The sequence below is a fragment of the Sus scrofa genome, chromosome 3, assembly GCF_000003025.6.
Source record: "Sus scrofa isolate TJ Tabasco breed Duroc chromosome 3, Sscrofa11.1, whole genome shotgun sequence".
NCBI lineage: Eukaryota > Metazoa > Chordata > Mammalia > Artiodactyla > Suidae > Sus > Sus scrofa.
In genome coordinates this window covers 41237401-41255333 of record NC_010445.4, presented here as the reverse complement: position 1 = coordinate 41255333, position 17933 = coordinate 41237401, and the positions used below count along the sequence as shown (strand labels likewise).

The 17933-nt window shown below is 56.6% G+C and overlaps 1 protein-coding gene across 1 annotated transcript in view; it reads left to right on the top strand.

Moving 5' to 3' along the window:
• Window positions 1–17933, top strand: part of RAB11FIP3 (RAB11 family interacting protein 3) — a 73316-nt gene that overhangs the window by 29665 nt on the left and 25718 nt on the right. The window contains exon 2 of the mRNA XM_021086921.1: window positions 10430–10523. Coding sequence (XP_020942580.1) covers window positions 10430–10523 — 94 coding nt within the window. The remainder of the gene's footprint in view (window positions 1–10429; window positions 10524–17933) is intronic.

The following is a 17933-nucleotide window of genomic DNA, read 5'->3' as shown; positions in this document are numbered from 1 at the left end:
AATGGCCCCCCACAGCCCCTGAGAAACCCTGGTGGTGGCGCGAAGGAGAGGTACAGCGGCTGAAACTCTGTTTCTGGTACTGTCTGTCCAAGACCCCAGGTCTCCGGGTCCCTGGTGTGAGGTTTTCCTGCTGGTCAAGGAAATGGGACCACCTGTAGGACCCTTTTGTCCCCAGGCCTGTGCTCTGGACACTCACATGCCCAGACACCACCGCTTCACAGGCGTCTTGAACCATCCATTGTTGTGTCTTGCTTGCTTCCTCTCCCTCCCTCCCTCCCTCCCTCTTTCACGGCACCTGTGACAGGCAGACATCCCCACCCTAAAGATCGAACCTGCACCATGGCAGCAACCCAAGCCGCAACACTGGTGACCCTGGATCTTTAAATTCTGTAGATTCCTAATCTGCTTGTGGTGGTTAGACTTTGGAAGAGTCATTATATCTGACATTCTTTTTTTTTTGGTCTTCTTAGGGCTGCATCTGCATCTGGGAATGGAGGTTCCCAGGCTAGGGGTCGAATCAGAGCTGGAGCCACCAGGCTATGCCACAGTCACAGCAATGAAAGATCTGAGCCACGTCTGCAACCTACACCACAGCTCATGGCAACCCTGGATCCTTCACCCACTGAGCAAAGCCAGGGATCAAACCTGTGTCCTCATGGGTACTAGTCAGATTCATTTCCACTGAGCTGTGATGGGAACTCCTATATCTGACATTCTTAAATTTTCTGTGTGGTTGAAAGGATTCCTATAAGAAGTTTTATAAAAATTAAGAATCCAACTGCAGCGGCTCGAGTTGCTGTGGAGGCTTGGGTTCGATCCCTGGCCCATTGTGGTGGGTTAAAGGAGCCAGGGTTGCCACAGCTAAAGTCTAGGTCATAGCTGTGGCTCAGACGTAGTCCCTGGCCTGGGAACTTTCATATGCTGTGAGTGTGGCCATGAAAGAAAGAAAAAGAAGACTCATTTGGGAGTTCCAGTGTGGCTCAGTGGGTTAAGGATCCTGAATTGTCATTGCTGTGGCATGGGTTTGATCCCTGGCTTGGGAACTTCTGCATCTTCAGGCCTGCCCCCCCCCGCCCCCCAAAAAAGAGAAAAAAGACTAACAGGAGTTCAGGTCATGGCTCAGCGGTTAACGAACCTGACTGGTAACCATGAGATTACAGGTTCGATCCCTGGCCTCACTCAGTGGGTTAAGGGTCTGACATTGCCGTGAGCTGTGGTGTAGGTCCCAAACACAGCTCGGATCCGGCATTGCTGTAGCTGTGGTGTAGGCTGGCAGCTGCAGCTCCGATCGGACTCCTAGCCTGGGAACCTCCACATGCCACGGGGAGGGGGGGGCCCTCAAAAGACAAAAGATAAAAACAGCAAAAAAAAGACAAACATAATGCTGAAAGGTTTGTTTCCCACTGCTTCTAAAAAGCATGAAAATTAAATATTGGGTTTTTCTTATTTTAATGTCGAGGACAGCTGAGAGGCATTTCGTAGCTCCTCTTGGAGAGAAGTGCAGGTGCCACGACGCCGGCAAACTGCGGGCTGTTCAGAATGATTTGCGGCCGGGTTCCTGAGGGTTGCTTCTCTCTCTGTCCTCCTGCCCACCTGCTCGTCTGGTGCGAAGTTTATGTATTGCTTAAAGAGACCCCAAGAGCATTTTGCTTATTGTCACCGGCTGCTGTGACTTGTCTGCCCCCCTCCCACCCCAAGGAATATGACTCGTTCTCCCCCTGCTTTTTAGGGCTGCACCCACAGCATATAGAAGTTCCCAGGCTAGGGGGAGAATTGGAGCTGCAGCTGGCAGCCACAGCCACAGCCACAGCCACACGGGATCCTTAACCCACTGAGCGAGGCCAGGGCTCGAACCCGCATTCTCATGGATGCTAGTTGGGTTTGTTACTGCTGAGCCACGACAGGAACTCCTGATGGCTTTCTTGGGCAATTATTACCTTAGAGTGATCTCCCCCAGTTCCCTGCGTCTCCCTCTCTGTCTGTGGTCCCTTACTGGCACGTGTGTAACTGTCCTACTCCCGCCTGGCGCCTACTGGCCCGTCTAGGGAAGGCGTGAGACACTGGCTCACAGTCCCTTCTGCCGGGAGGGCTGTAAGCCAGTGTCACTTTGGTTAACATTATTTTCCAGCCACTGTAGAGGTTAAACAGCATATGGTGAAACCGGTAGCACAGAGAGGATCAGTGGGGCCATGAGCACCTTTGGGTCCGGGAGTGGCGTTACCAGTGGGGCCAGGGGGTCCAGTGGGGCCAGCAGGGCCAGGGGGACCAGCGTCGTCTTTGGCACCAGCATTGCCAGGTTCGCCTTTAGTGCCAGGTTGGCCATCAGCACTAGGGGAGCCAGCGAAGTCAGCAGGGCCGGGGCGGGAGTTGGGGGTCAAGAGGGCAGGCTCACCATGTCACCACTTGTGGGTTGGAGCAGCAGGACTGGGGGGACCTTGCACATGACACTCACAGGGGAAACCTCTCTTGCCTCTTGCTCCAGGGGGCTGGGGGCCTCAGGGTCTCCAGGAACCCCCGTTCGTGGGGTTAGCCGGTTTCACCGGGAGGACCAGCAGGGCTCGGGAGATGCCGGCATCCGGGGAGCCAGCGGGGCCTTTTTCGCCTCTCACCACTGGGTCCAGCAGGTCCGGGGTCTCCTGAGTTCCAGCTTCTCCGTCTTTGTCATCAGGACCAACAGTGCCAGGGGTCCATGAGCATTGCACTCTCCAGCCTTGGCAGGCTCTGCAGCAGCATCTTTAGGCCCAGGGAAACCTAGCACACTGGCCTGACCACAGGCACCAGGAGGGCCTGGGGTCTGGGGCGACCTTCTTGACCAGGGGGGCCAGAGCTTCCCGTCAGACCCTTGGCACAGGCAGACCAGCCTCACCAGTAGAACCTTGGGAGCAGCAGCACCGTCATTTCCATGAGCACCAGCAGGGCCAGGGGGTCCGTTTTCACCAGGGACACCAGGCTTTCCCTTGGGACCAGCGGGAGCACGAGCATCTCCCTGGGCACCATCCAAAGCACTGAAACCTCTGTGTTCCTTTCCAGGGAAGCCAGCTGTTCTGGGCAATCCCTGGGCACCCTGAGGTCGAAGAGGCCCACGCTTACCAGGACAACCAGGCTCTCCAGCTTCACCGTTATCTCTGTTCTTGCCAGGGGGGCCAGGGGGACACAGGCACCCATGGGACCTGAGGCTTAAGGCTCACCAGGTTCGCCAGGGGGGACCTTGTAAGCCTTGGGGACCAGGTGTGCCATTGGGGTCAGTGGGTCCCCTAGGGCCCCTTTGTGTCCCTTGATTCCTGTGGTTTCCTGGTCCGTGGGTGACATCTCACCTTTGGGGAACCCTTTCCCCATGAGTCAGGGTCTTCACAGTATTCTCTTCTGATGCCTTCTTTGAAAAACCTGCGATCAGTGGATGGTCTGCACACTGCAGGGTAACTCCACCTGCTAACTTTCATTCTCTCAGGTCTGTGCCAGGGCCGTGCCAAAGATCTGTGGGCTGGGAGCCGGGTCCAAGTCCGTTGTCGTGGTTCTTTTGTATCTGGGTCTGTCCATGCTAAGGCAACAAGGAACATCTTTGGCCAATGGAATGCAGAAGGCGTGGATGTTGCCCCTTCCAAGATAGTCCCTCAACCAGGTATTAGCGCCTGAGCCGTCGGTGACGGAAAAGTGTCCCCACAGGGTCCACGATTGGGTGGGAGTTTCTGGCCACAAGCTGGGAATAAGGGTTGGGGCGGTAAAAAGCCCGTCTCGGTGGTCACGTGGGTGTTCTGGGGTTGACAGAAGAAAGGAATAGAGTAGGAAGGAACAGGAATGGAGGTGAAAACCTGAGTCAAGAAGAGGAGTAGAGCAGCTCCCGTCGTGGCCCAGTGGTTAACGCATCCGTCTAGGAACCATGAGGTTGTGGGTTTGGTCCCTGCCCTCGCTCAGTGGGTTAAAGATCCGGCGTTGCTGTGAGCTGTGGTGTAGGCCGCAGACGCGGCTCGGATCCCAAGTTGCTCTGGTTCTGGTGTAGTCTGGGGGCTACAGTTCCCATTCGACCCCTGGCCTGGGAACCTCTATATGCTGTGGGAGCGGCCCAAAGAAATAGCAAAAAAAAAAAGACCAAAAAAAAAAAAAAAAGAGGAGTAGAGCAGCTCCAATTGTGGCTCGTGGTTAACGAATCCGACTAGGAACCATGAGGTTGCGGGTTCGATCCCTGGCCTCGCTCAGTGGGTTAAGGATCCAGTGTTGCCATGAACTGTGGTGTAGGTTGCAGACGCAGCTCGGATCCTGTGTTGCTGTGGCTCTGGCGTAGGCCGGCGGCTGCAGCTCTGATTCGACCCCTAGCCTGGGAACCTCCGTCTGCTGTGGGAGCGGCCCAAGAAAATGGCAAAAAAGGACAAAAAAAACCCGAAAAAAACAACAACAAAAAAGAAGGGGAGTAGAGACAATGAGAGTTTTGACCTGGAGCTGATGAAGCTGAGTTGATCCGCAGGCCAGAAACCAAGCGACGTCAGTGTCCCCCAGCCCGCCTGGGGCCACTCCTAACTCCTGACGTCTTCTTGCCTTATCACTGTGCCTCATGGCCCATCATCGAAACTGTCAGCACTTAGGACTCCAACAGCATAAACCCAGACTGGGACTTGGACCCATGTTTTGTTGTTTTTATTTACTTATTTTTTATTTTTGTCTTTTTAGGGCCACACCCATAGCATATAGAAGTTCCCAGGCTAAGGGTTGAATCTGAGCTGTAACTGCCGGCCTCCACGACAGCCACAGCAATGCCTGATCTGAGCCGCGTCTGTGACCCACACCATAGCTCAGGGCCAACACCAGATCCTTAACCCACTGAACAAGGCCAGGGGTTGAACCTGCAACCTCATGGTTCCTAGTAGGATTCGTTTTGGCTGTGCCACGATGGGAACTCCAAGCCCACGTTTTTTTATTTTTATTTTTTTGTCTTTTTTTGCAATTTTCTTGGGCCATTCCCACGGCATATGGAGGGTCCCAGGCTAGGGGTTGAATCGGAGCTGCAGCTGCCGGCCTACGCCAGAGCCACAGCCACGCGGGATCCGAGCCGCGTCTGCAACCTACACCACAGCTCACGGCAACGCCGGATCGTTAACCCACTGAGCGAGGGCAGGGACCGAACCTGCAACCTCATGGTTCCTAGTCGGATGCGTTAACCACTGCGCCACGACAGGAACTCCCAAACCCACGTTTTTAAAATTAGAGTCACTCGCTTGGTGTCTGGACTTACTGAGGTTTAGGTTCTTTGTGCTTCAGCACAGAGGGAAATCAGTGAGAGACCAAAGAAATAGATTTAATTAAGGTAGGATGCTTGTGAGAGATGTGGGCGGGGAGGAGATGGCAGGATCCGGTGGCTACAGTTTTATCGTCCAAGGGGTCGGCGGGCACAGGGGAGAAAGAGGCCGTCTCTTCCTCGTTCTTGGAGTAGCAGCTCCTCCTCGGTATCTGGTAAGAGAGTATTTGACCCTCTGAGGTCAACTCGGACTGTCAGGGTGGCTCATTCGAATCAGCTCTTGGTCTGAACTCGAATGCCGGCCTCATTTTTATTTTTTCACTCAATGACCTGAGGCTTTAGTTAAACAAGCTGCTTCTTTCTGATGGCTTGCTTGCTTCCTTCCTTCCTTCTTGTCTTTTAAGGGCTGCGCCTGTGACATATGGAGACTCCCAGGCCAGGGGTTGAATTGGAGCTGTAGTTGCCGGCCTACACAGCCACAGCAATGCAAGGTCTGAGCCGCATCTGTAACCTACACCAGAGGTCACGGCAATGCCAGACCCTTAACCCACGGCGCGAGGCCAGGGATCAAACCTGTGTCTTCCTGGATGCCAGTTGGATTCGTTTCCTCTGCGCCGTGACGGGAAATCGTCAGATGGATTGCCTTCTTTTTTTTCTTTCTTTGTCTTTTTTTGGGGGGATGGTTTTCTTGAGCAGTTATTAACGTACGGTGGTCTCCGATAGTTCCCTAGGTGTCCCCCTCTGGGCTCTCTGCCTGAGACACCTACACCTGCCCGCATAACTCTCCTGCTCCACGCCTGTCCCCGCCTGGGAGAGGAGGATCCCTGTTGCTGCACCTTCCAGACAGCTGTGCACGAGGCCTGGCCGGGCTGTTCGCTTTTAGACATTCACAGAGACATGGGCCTCATGCAGTGGCCAATGATGCTGGCAGGAAACCCAGGCCTGTCGAACCCTGTTTCCTGGGCGCCTGTCTCGGTAAAGTTTCCCTGTGCCCTTGGCAGGGCTCTGCTTCTGTTGGCCGGAGTGTTCTGTAGGTTTTAGGGTGAAGTTCTGGGCAGGGTCACCCTGGCTTCAGTAGGACACGCAGTTTTGAAAATGTTGTAGTTTAAGGACCGCAGTCTTGAGAGGTCCCGTCCTGGCTCAGTGGGTTGCGAACTTGACTCGCATCCATGAGGACGCAGGTTCGCCCCCTGGCTTCGATCCGTGAGCTGAGGATCTGGCATTGTCGTGAGCTGTGGTGTTGGTCGCAGACCTGGCTTGGATCTGGCGTTGCTGTGGCTGTGGTGTAGGCCAGTGGCTGCAGCTCTATTCAGACCGTAGCCTGGAAACCTCCATACGCTGCAGATACAGCCTTTGAAGAAACAAAACAAAACGAAACAAACCCTGGGTTGCTGTGCTTTCTGAGAGGTTTTGTTCACACTGGGTCCGTAGTTGGAGTTAGTTGTGGTTAGAGCAGTTGTTCTGGTTTCTTCTCTTGCAGGGTATTTCTCCACATTTGCAGCAGGAACAATATAATTTGCTACTAAACTCTTCAGGTTGGAGTCTCCATGCAGGAGCCAGTCTAAGCCAGTCTGTCCGCCTGCAGCCGACTGCAGTGTGGGATTCTCTCCTGGAGCGTTTTCTTGTTTGGTTTTTGTCTTTTTAGGGTTCCCAGGCTAGGGGTCCAATCAGAGCTGTAGCCGCTGGCCTAGGCCACAGCCACAGCAACACCAGATCCAAGCTGCATCCGTGATCTACGCCGCAGCTCTTGGCAGTGCCAGATCCTTAACCCTCTGAGCGAGGCCAGGGATGGAACCCTCGTCCTCATGGACACTAGTCAGGTTCGTTACCGCTGAGCCGCAGCGGGAGCTCCCATCCTGGAGTGTTTCTGTGGCTGTGTCCGTTTGCCAGGTGGGTGCTGGCGGGTTTGGGTGGGTGTCCGGGCTTGCTGGGTCTTGCATTCAAGGGAAAGCTCCTCATCTCCAGGCCTGTCTTTCCTGCGGGCGTGGGAACGGAGTGGTTGGGCTTGAGGGATACGAAAAGCATCCGCAATCACCAGCTCCAGGCATGTTGACTTATTCTCCAAATTATGCAAATAACGTGGACTCAAAAAAAAAAGCCTGCTTTGGGAGTTCCCTGGTGGCTTAGCAGATGAAGGATTTGGTGGTGTCACTGCTGTGGCACAGTTTTGATCCCAGGCCTGGGCGTGGCCAAAAAAAAAAAAAAAAAAAGCTTTGATTCATCCTTGCTCATATTCCACCGTGGTAAATAGTTACAGATTTATTTCAAAAGCACGGGTTAATGTTTCAGAGGGAGTACATTGTGTCCCATGGGTAGTTTCATTGTTGAAATTCTTAGGAATCTGAAGGACAGATTGGCTGCCCCGGATTTCAGGTCCCCAGCAAGACTTGGTGTCCCTGGGCAGGTCCCTAGACAGCGTGTGCTTTGGATGAAGGCTTTTGTGAGATAAGGAGGGAGGGGAGCTCCGACTGAGGAGACCTCCGGGCCGGTCTCACGAACACTCAGGCCCTGGGGTGGGGGGATGGTGGCTGCCATCCTGTACCCTGTGGCGACAGGGCGGGGAGTTGCCGCATCAGGCTGCAGAATCTGAAACTATCAGGTCATGCCAGCCCGAGCTGGGCCCAGGGCACGCGGCTTACAAACTGGGGAGCAGCTGAGCGGGGCTGTGTGTGGATGGTGGGGACCAACGGCTTGGCCTCATATCCGGGCCTTTGACTGCTGATTCTCCACCTTTGGACGCCCCACCGGTACGCCCCCTCCAAGGGCGCCCCCTCCCCAAGCACCCAGCCCCACCGCCCTCAAGCCTCTGCTGGTGGCCCAGGGTCCGCGCTCCCTGCCGACTGCCTCCTCCTTTGTTCCCCGTCTTGCCTGCTTCCCTGTGCTCTTCTGTCCCTTTCTCTTGTTTCCGTTACGGAAAGCTGAGGCCTGCACAGGACCGGAGAGAGCTGTGTGATGCCTCCCTCGTGCCCCACGCCTGCCTCGGCCTCTCCCGCCTTGCGCCTCGTCCGCTGGCTCCCTGCGCGTAGTTCCTGCGCCTTCTCCCCAGGGGTTTGTGGCATCTCTGAATATTTCAGTAAATACGTATCAGAAGAGCAGTGCAGGAGTTGCCCTGGGGGCTCAGCGGTAACGACCTCCACTAGCATCCACGAGGATGTGGGTTCGATCCCTGGCCTCGCTCCGTGGATTAAGGGCCAGCAGCTGTAGCTCAGGTTTGACTCCTAGCTTGGGAACTTCCATATGCCGTGGGTACAGCCCTAAAAAGACAAAAAAAAAAAAAAAAAAGAAAGAAAAGCAGTGCACCTGGAAAAATCACTAAAATAGCATTGTCACACCTACAAAAATTAGCAGCCTTTACGTAATATCATCAGATAGTCAATCAGTATTCAATACCTTGAAATTATCTTAGGAATATGCTTAAGACGTTTTTTGTTTGAATCCGAATCCAAAAGTTCCAGCGTGGCAGTGGGTTGGTAAGGCCCACGAGCCTCTCTCTTTTTCTTTTTAGGGCCACACCTGCAGCGAATGTAAGCTCCCGGGCCCCAGGGGTCGAGCCAGAGCTGCAGCTGCCGGCCTGTGCCACAGCCACAGCTACGCCGGAGCCGTGCCGCCTCTGCCACCTGCACCACAGCTCAGGGGAGTGCATAGTCTGGCTTCCTCAGGCCCTGTGTCTGTGTCAGGGCCTCCCTCCTTTGCTGGCTGGCTGCTGGGCGGTTGTTTGGGCCGCCGGCGTTGTGCTCCCCTCGGCGTCGTGTGCTCCTCCGCCTCTGGGGGGCCTGCGGGTTGCCTTTGCGCTTGGGCCTCGTCTGGGGGGCCTGCCAATTGCCTTCGCGCTTGGGCCCTTGCCATTGACGCCCCTTGCTGTGAACACCGGCAGGGGCGCGCAGGCTCTTGTTTGAACACGTATTGAGGATTCCGAAGAGCGGCGTTTCTGTGCGGGGGGGTAGGCTTTGGTTTTCCACCTCTGCCAGACCATTTTCCATCCTTGCCAGGGGTGTGGGCCGTCCCAAGTGTCGCCACTGCCGTGTCACCCTCGTTACTGTCACTTGTTTTTATGGAAGCCAGTCTTAGGAGTCAGATCTCATCGTCGGTTGAATTTGCATTTCCCCCAGGACCCAGCATCCTAACCGTCTTAGGCTCATCAGGCTTTTTTATTTTGGCCGAGCCCATGGCATGTGGAGGTTCCCTGGTCAGGGGTCAGACTTGTGCCACAGCAGTGTCCCAAGCCACAGCAGCGGCAACGTCGGATCCATGACCTGCTAGGGCACCAGGGAACTCCTCACCAGCCATTTATGTATCCTATCTGATGATGAAATGTCTGTTAAAATCTGTTGCTCACTAAAATGGATTGTGGAGTTCCCGTCGTGGCCCAGTGGTTAATGAATCCGACTAGGAACCATGAGGTTGTGGGTTCGATCCCTGGCCTTGCTCAGTGGGTTAACGATCCGGCGTTGCCGTGAGCTGTGGTGTGGGTGGCAGATGCGGCTCGGATCCCGCGTGGCTGTGGCTCTGGCGTAGGCCGGTGGCTACGGCTCCGATTTGACCCCTAGCCTGGGAACCTCCATATGCCACAGGAGTGGCCCTAGAAAAGGCAAAAAGACAAAAAAATTTTTTTTAAATAAAATGAAATGAGTTGTGCTTGTGTCCTAGCTGGATTGTAGTATTTTCTCCCAGACTGTGCCTTGTCTTTCAGGTATACGAATGGTGTCTTGGGACGAGCAAAAGTTTTAAATTTTGATGAAATCCAGTTTATACTTAGAAATGTGAACTTCTCTTTGGAGAGTTTCATTCTTTGGGGCATCATTGCGACTTTTCTCGCATTTTATTATTTTTGATGTTTGGGTCTAGTTGTTGAAGTCATTTTCACTAAGGCCTCTGCACTGTTGGAGGGCCTGTCGTGGTGGATGGGGGTCTGTGCTGTGTGCACAGAGCCTGGTTCTGGCTCGAATGAAACCTAAGAAGCATGGCTTTTGGCCTGAGAGCAGGGTCTTATTCATAATTCATGGTCCCAGGTGCTGTTGGCGGCGTTTCCCAGAATGCCACCTGTGCCCTGGCTGGAGCTGTCAGTGGCATCGAGGACCCTTCCTTTTGGCACCAGCCTCTTTAAGTCGGCTGCTTCTCGGAATGTGATGAGACCGTGTGTGCAGGGACCCCACCCCAGCCCTGAGTGGCGGCTCGGATAACACTCTCACTTGGCAATTGCAGGTGACGGAGCTAACGAGCTGCTTGGATCCCAGTGGGCTTGGCGTGATTAGCTTCGAAGACTTCTCCCGAGGGGTCATGGCGATCAGGAATGGAGGTCAGTTGCCCTTCTGGGCCCCCCGCCCCATGCCCTGTCCCTCGGCCACCCCTTAGTGGGCCCCTTAGGCCTCAGGCGCCCTGGGCTGAGCTGCACAGCTCCTGTCTCCGGGAGCCCCCGGAGGACCGGAGGACCCTGGCTTCGGGAGGCCCTCACGCCTCTTTTGTCTCTGTGCCTCCAGCACTGGCGGACGCAGCTGTTTACTCCTAATGTGAGAAACGTGCCCCTTTCCCCAGAAATCTTTTCCTGAAAACTTTCCAACCTGCGGAAGTGGCCAGACGTACACGGTCAACCCACGCACGTATGTTGGGTCCATGGTCTGCAGACAGCACCTTCCTGCATTTGTTGTCGCATGTCCACCCACCCAGCTGTCCAGCAGTCAATTTTTTTTTTTTTGGCCGTACCTGCAGCCTGTGGAAATGCCTGGGCCTGGGGTCCAATCCCAGCTGTGTTGGTGACCCCACAGCTTCAGCACTCCTGGATCCTCAACCCGCTTTGCCACGGTGGAAACGCCAATGCCTCTTCTTTTTTTGACGGGACGCGTTTTAAATTGTTGTACCGCTGTACACATCCCCTAAGTGCCCTGTACCGCAGTCATTACCTGGACTCGAGAGTTTGTTTGTGGACTTTTCTGTTGCGTGTACGTGCTGCTGAAGCAAGCACTGTTTGCAGTCTTTTCTTTCTTTCTTTTTCCTTTTTTGGCCAACCCCTGGCAAATGGAGTCCTAGGCCAGGGATTAGATCGGAGCCCATAGTTGTGGCCTACGCCGCAGCTGCAGCAATGCAGTGTCCTTAACCCACTGCACCAGGCCAGGGATCGAACCTGTGTCCTGGCGCTGCGGAAACGTGCCCCAACAGGAGCCCCGCGTGCCGACATTCCTCTACCTAGTGACCCCCTCCGCCCCGAGGATCACTGTCCCTGCAGACAGTTCCTCCCACCCGTCCGGCCATCTCATCCCTCCTGCTGGCACCTCCGCGGCTGGCTCCTGTCACCACAGCACGCGCTCCCGCCCATGGACTTGGCATCAGGAAGACCATCAGCCGGGGGGCCTGGGTCGGGCTCCCTGCCTGTGGCGTGTGGCTCAGCCCCGCTTCTGCGTCAGGAGACCCTCCCTTGAGGAGCCGTGTGTGCACGCGTGCCTGCGCAGTTGGTCACCCACCCCCAGATGACAGGCGGGTGGGGACAGTTTGAGGCTGTGATGGACAAGCCTTCTAAGTGTCCCTGGGGCCCAGGTTTTAGGATGGGTTTCCATGGCCTTGGGGCCTGTGTCTAGGATGACTGGTCGCATGGGGGCTTCACACCTGCCTGTCGTGATGCTTTACCCTCTGTCTGTGTGACCAGTGGGGGGTAGTGATGTCGGGAGGGGGGTTTTAGGTGCACAGTGAGGACTCAGAGTGGGCATTCCCGTCGTGGCTCAGTAGGTAACGAATCTGACGAGCATCCCTGAGGACGCAGATTCGATCCCTGGCCTCGCCCGGTGGGTTAAGCCCGAGTGTTGGGTCCACAGTCTGCAGACACCGCATTGCCGTGAGCTGCAGTGTAGGTAGCAGACGGGGCTTGGGTCCTGTGTTGCTGTGGCTGTGGAGTAGGCTGGCGGCTATAGGTCTGGTTTGACCTCTAGCCTGGGAACCTCCATATGCCTCGGGTGCAGCCCAAAAAAGCAAAAAAGAAAAAACCGACCACAGTTGTTGCACACAGATTTTTGTGGTGGCTTCATGCAAATTTCTGCTTTTTGTCAACTTTGGGGGCCTTTTGGCGGCTTCCTAGTGCTGTGTGCTACCTGCCCCAGAGCAGGTGCTTGTGCCAGGCCGCCATGAGGTCCGCTTCTCCTCAGGTCACCTGGGCCACAGCCGCAGCGCCCAGGGCACTGGGCTGACTTCTCTGGTTAACCCTCAGGAAACTCTAGATGCAGGCTTTTTTCTTATTTTTAACAATCCAGTGTGATTTCTTCTCTGAGTCATCAGTTGTTTAAAACTTAATTTCTAAGTTGTTTTTTTTTTTTCTTCCTTTTTTGGCCACCTCGCAGCATTTGGAGTTCCTGGGCCAGGGATCAGATCTGAGCCACAGTTTCCACCTAAACCAGAGCTGCGTCAATGCCGCATCCTTAACCCACTGTGCCAGGCCGGGATGGAACCTGCGTCCTGGTGCTGCAGAGACGCTGCTGATCCCGTTGCACCACAGCGGGAACTCCTCTAAGAGTATTTTAATGTCTTGTCATTAATTGCAAACCTGACTGTGTGAGTTGGAGAACAAGAAACTCCGGGACGTGCATTGAGTTGGTTTGAGGCCAGCCCTGTGGCCGGTTTTACGTGTGTGCCAGCTGTGCGTGCAGATGAGCAGGTGGGGGCTCGTGGGTCCCGCGTGTGCACAGGGCTTAAACTCTGAGCCCATCTGCTTGCTGGGTGGTCCTCGCCCGGGCAGCTCTCTTTCCTTCGCTCTTCGTGGAGGGTCGGAGAAGCCTTCGCCGCGCTACCTGACAGCTGGGGGCGGGGTGGGTCTGGGGGCGCGGGTGAAAGCAGTCGCTTGTCCCAGCAAAAACCAGCCCAGGCTGTGGAGCCAGAGGCAGACGTGCATCTGGATTACTGCTTGGCCCGTCGTGAACATGGTTCTCGTCATTAAACCAACTGAGGAGTTCCCGTCGGGGTGCAGTGGTTAATGAATCCGACCAGGAACCATGAAGTCGCGGGTTCGATCCCTGGCCTTGCTCAGTGGGTTAAGGATCCGGCGTTGCCGTGAGCTGTGGTGTGGGTCGAAGACGCGGTTCAGATCCCGCGTTGCTGTGGCTGTGGTGTAGGCTGGGGCTACAGTTCCGATTCGACCCCTAGTCTGGGAACCTCCATATGCCGCAAGTGCCACCCTAGAAAACGCAAAAAGACAGAAAAATAAACATAAAATAAACCAACTGAATCTTTGTGTAACCAGAGACCAGAACTAAACCACTGTGAAGACTGGGGGAAGGGAAGGGCACTGAGTCCTTGGGCTCTGGCCTGTGACATCGGTAGGAAATTCTAGAATTCAGGAGCTCAGGTGCTACAGGGAGCGAGCTCTGGGTCCTGGCCCTGCAGGAATTCTCTGGATGGGCCGCCAAGGCTGGGTTCTGGGCACAGGAATGAGCTCGTGGGTGAGTCAGGGCGGAGGGAAAGCAGGCAGACTAGGCACACGCTCCATAGCAGGGCCAGCCCGCTCCAGGGCGCGGGGTCCTTGGCAGAAGGGGGCTGATGCTTAGGGTTACACTGAGGGCATAACAAGCTCAAGGTCAGTGGCCAGACTGCTCTCACAGCCACCTTGGTTTCAGCTGGTTTGAGCCAGTCTTTATCGCACCCCGGCATCTGCGCCCCCTCTTGGTTCCCTAACCCTGAGTCCCGGCCCTTCCCCACCTGTCTCAGTGGGAACTCCCTAGAAACTGGGGGGCTGCAAGGCAGGCACTGCACCTGCCACCCTCAGCCAGTTCTCTTCCCAGCCTCTGGGTGAGATGTGGACTTGTGCCTCCCTGGGTTTGTTGTGGGGGCCGCGGAGCCTCCAGCTGAGCACAGGGCACCGGCTGGCCTGCAGGGGTTCTCCTGCAGAGGCTGGTGCCTCGGCAGGTCCCTGCGCCTAAAGCCAAGGGGCCGTAGGAGCTCGGTGGTCTGCCACACCTCCCAGCCAGGGTGGAGGCTGGGCTCCCTCTGAAGGGTCAGGCCGGGGCAGCGTAGCAGCTGGGCCCCTGGGTGTGGGCAGGAAAGAGCCCAGGACAGGGCGGGCAAGAGCCGCGGCCAGGGTCGCCTGTGTGCTCTGAGGCCCCCCTCTCAGCCAAGTGCAGGCTTCTGGCCCAGGCCATGGGCAGTCTGCTCTGAGAGGCTCAGACATAGTAGGAGGTGGAGTGAGCTTGCTTGTGGGAATTCCTGAGGAGTCGTGACCTGGGAGATCCCAGTCCTGGGCCCCGGGAGTCAGAACACGCTCCTGGAAAACTCGTGACCAGAGGCCGAGCCCGGCCCTCCTCTATCGAGCAGCATGGTGGCGGCTCCCGTCCCTGTGGCTCCCGTCCCTGTGGCTGGCACGGGTCTGGAGTTTAGGCTGTGGATGTTTGCCCACCTGGTGAGAGGAAGCGGTTGTCTGAGGACGGGCTGTCTCCCCGTCGTCCGGTCGCTCCTGCGTTCACTGTCCACTGTGCGGAGCCCTCAGCCCTCCTGCCTTGGCCGGGCCCTTCCCGCTGCACCTGCCGTGCCCTTTGTCCTCCCTGGAGGGTGGGGGGGGCTCTCCCGACCCTCCCCCCGGCCAGTCCACCCTGCGGTGGCTCCACAGCTGTGCGTCCTTCTGCCTCAGGGCCTCCAGGTCAGGATAGCCTGGTGGACATGCTGCCTCCAGGGCCCACACACCCCACAGTCTCATTCTTGTTGCGTTCTTTTTGGTAACATGTCCACTTTGGTTTAATCAAAAATAAAAACTTCCCGGAGTTCCCATCGTGGTGCCGTGGAAACGCATCCGACTAGGAACCATGAGGTTGCGGGTTTGATCCCTGGCCTTGCTCAGTGGGTTAAGGATCCGGCGTTGCCGTGAGCTCTGGTGTAGGTCACAGACACAGCTCAGATCCAGCGTTTCTGTGGCTGTGGTGTAGGCCGGCACCTGTAGCTCCGATTCCACCCGTAGATGGAACCTCCATATACCGTGGGTGCAGCCCCAAAAACAAAACAAAACAAAAAAAACTAGAAACTTCGCAGTCTGACCTGGAGTTGCGTGGGTGCTCCAGGAAGTGGGGCTGTGCTTTTTCACTTACAGCAACACTCTGGAGTCTCAGGGTCCCCGCAGCTGAGGCTTGGTCCTCAGTGTGCTGCCGTGGTGCCCCTACCCAGTTCAGCAGCAGAGCAGACCCCCTGGAGCGTGTGGATGAGGGCCATGGGCAGGGCTGGTGAAGGGGGCCTGGTCTGGCCCGGCCAGCAGATGGGTGGGGTCCTCGGGTGGGCAGGCGGCTGGAAGGCTGTGGTGATGAAAGCTTGAATCAGGCTGGCTGGCCCTCTGAGCGCCGTTGGCCCCACTGAGAGGACCGCTTCAAGCTCTGGGGACCTAGCGCCCTTGGGAGCTGACTTTCTAGGTGCAAGTGGTGAAGCCAGTCGGCATAGAGGCCTCCCTGAGGCTCTGCGGGGCACCCAAGGAGGCAGGCTGCACACTGGGGGCTTCAGGAAGACAGCCTCTCAGCTCAGCACTGGCCCGGCTAGTGGGTGTGGGGACTGGGCCTCCAGGTGACCACAGTTGCCAGGGCACTGAGGGGAGGCCGTGCTGGTCGGAGTGCCCCTCCCCAATCCTTGGACGGACTACCGGGCCGGCTCAGTGCTGAGGGCTCTGCATTTCTTTTTCTTTTTCTTTTTTTTTTCTTTTGCTTTTTACGGCTGCACTAGCAACATAGGGAAGTTCCCTGGCTAGGGGTCTAATTGGAGCTACAGCTGCCAGCCTGCTCCACAGCCACAGCAACGCAGGATCCGAGCCGCATCTGCGACCTACGCCACAGCTCAGCAACACCCGATCCTTTACCTACTCAGCGAGGCCAGGGATGGAACCTGCAACCTCATGGTTCCTAGTTGGATTTGTTTTCAGTGTGCCATGATGGGAACTCCAGCATTTTTTTTTTTATTATTGGTAACTTGTATGTTTTTTTTTTTTTTTTGGTAATTTGACATTTATCTTTTGTTAGGGAAGGAGTATGAAAATAAAATTAGAATAAAAGCAAGTCACAGATGACATTGAAGCCGTGATTTCATAGTCTCTGGAAGAACGGGAACAGGATGCCCCGGCTGCATTTCAGGTGATGCTGACCTCAGGTCTTCTGCAGCACCCACCTGGTGGCTGCAGACAGCCTGTCTCTTCGGGACGTCCATTCTGCATCCCGGAGCGCAGAGCACTGACTCGGCTTGTTGACGCCCTGGTGAGGGAAGCTCAGGGAAAATTGCACTGTCAGAACAGGAGGCCTGATTGCAGGGACAGGAGAAGGCGGAGGTGAGGTGGTCCCCTAAGGGCCACTGCTCTGGCTCGTCCCAGCCCCCAGCTCGGGGAGAACATGATAAACAGCTATTAAAAATTTGTGCTTAGAGTTCCCATCATGGCTCAGGGTTAACGAGCCCCACTAGCATCCATGAGGATGCGGGTTCGATCCCTGGCCTCGCTCAATGGGTTAAGGATGCGGCGTTGCCGTGAGCTGTGGCGTAGGTCTCAGATGTGGCTCGGATCCCGTGTTGCTGTGGCCGTGGTGTAGGCCAGCAGCTATGGCTCTGATCCCACTGCTAGCCTGGGAGCCTCCATATACCACATCTGCCACCCTAAAAAAATAAGAGCGAATGGAGAGGGCTCTTCAGAAAGTGGACGCGAGCCATGTGCCCTGCTGCTGCTCTGTGGTGAGGATCTGGCCACGTCTGTCCCCCTCTGCGGGCTGGGCCAGAAGCCCTCTGGCCAAGGATGCCGCCGCTGACTTTCCCAAGTCCTTTTCCTGGGAGCCTTGCTGGTCCCCACGGCCCTCAGACGTCTCCAGCCTGTCCGACTGCGTGACTGTGCTGTTCAGACCACACGGGAAGGAGGGGTGACGTGTTCCGTGCTGACTCGGAGGTCCGTGTGGTGCTCCCTGCTCTGCCGCCTCCCGCGGCCTGGGGCCCCCAGCCGTTCTCCCTGCTTGGTGGGCACCACCTGGGCGCCTGCAGTCGAACTCCTTCCGGCACCAGCTGCCCAGAGTTAGGCAGCCCCTGCAGGTGCAGGTCCCCTCACCGCTGGGGGCCTGGCTGAAGCCGAGGGCCTCCCCCCCAGTTGGATGATTGGTGGGATGGTCCTAGGACCAGGGGCGCGTTCGAGGCATTACGGAGGGCGTCATGGAGGTGACACATGCACAGCCAGATGAAGACTTGTGCGGGGCAGGGTGTGGCCCGGAGGGGCTTCTGTCCCCGTGGAGTTCGGGAGGTGCCACCCTTCTGGGATGTGGACCTGATCCCCACCGGGAAGCTCCCGCAACCCCCTCGTCTGGGGCGCGGCTGACTCCATCCCGGCCCTGGGAGGTTAGCTGCATTTCCAGCCCCTCCCTCTCCCTAGAGGCCAGAGGTCAGGAGAGGGACTGACCCTTCCCCTGGCAGCCGGCCCCATCCCCCGAGACGCTCCTCAATGGCGTGGCCCCAGGCGAGGTCGAAGGGGCTTGGTGGGAATGACAGATGCTCCTCTCGGCCCTTCTCTCGGGATCCTGGGGTTTAGAGCCCGGGCAGGAGCCGGGCCCAAGCCCAGTAAACGTTCCTCATGACCTGAAGGTGGGGAGACAGCTTTAGGGAGCGCAGGGGCCTTGCATGCTCTGGGGTGCGGGCCGTGCCCTCCCGCCACCAGGAGGCCACAGAAGCCGGAGCCTTGGCCTGCGAGAGACCCACTGCTGTGGGGTGCATCCGAGAAGTGGGGTCTCTGCTGTCAGCA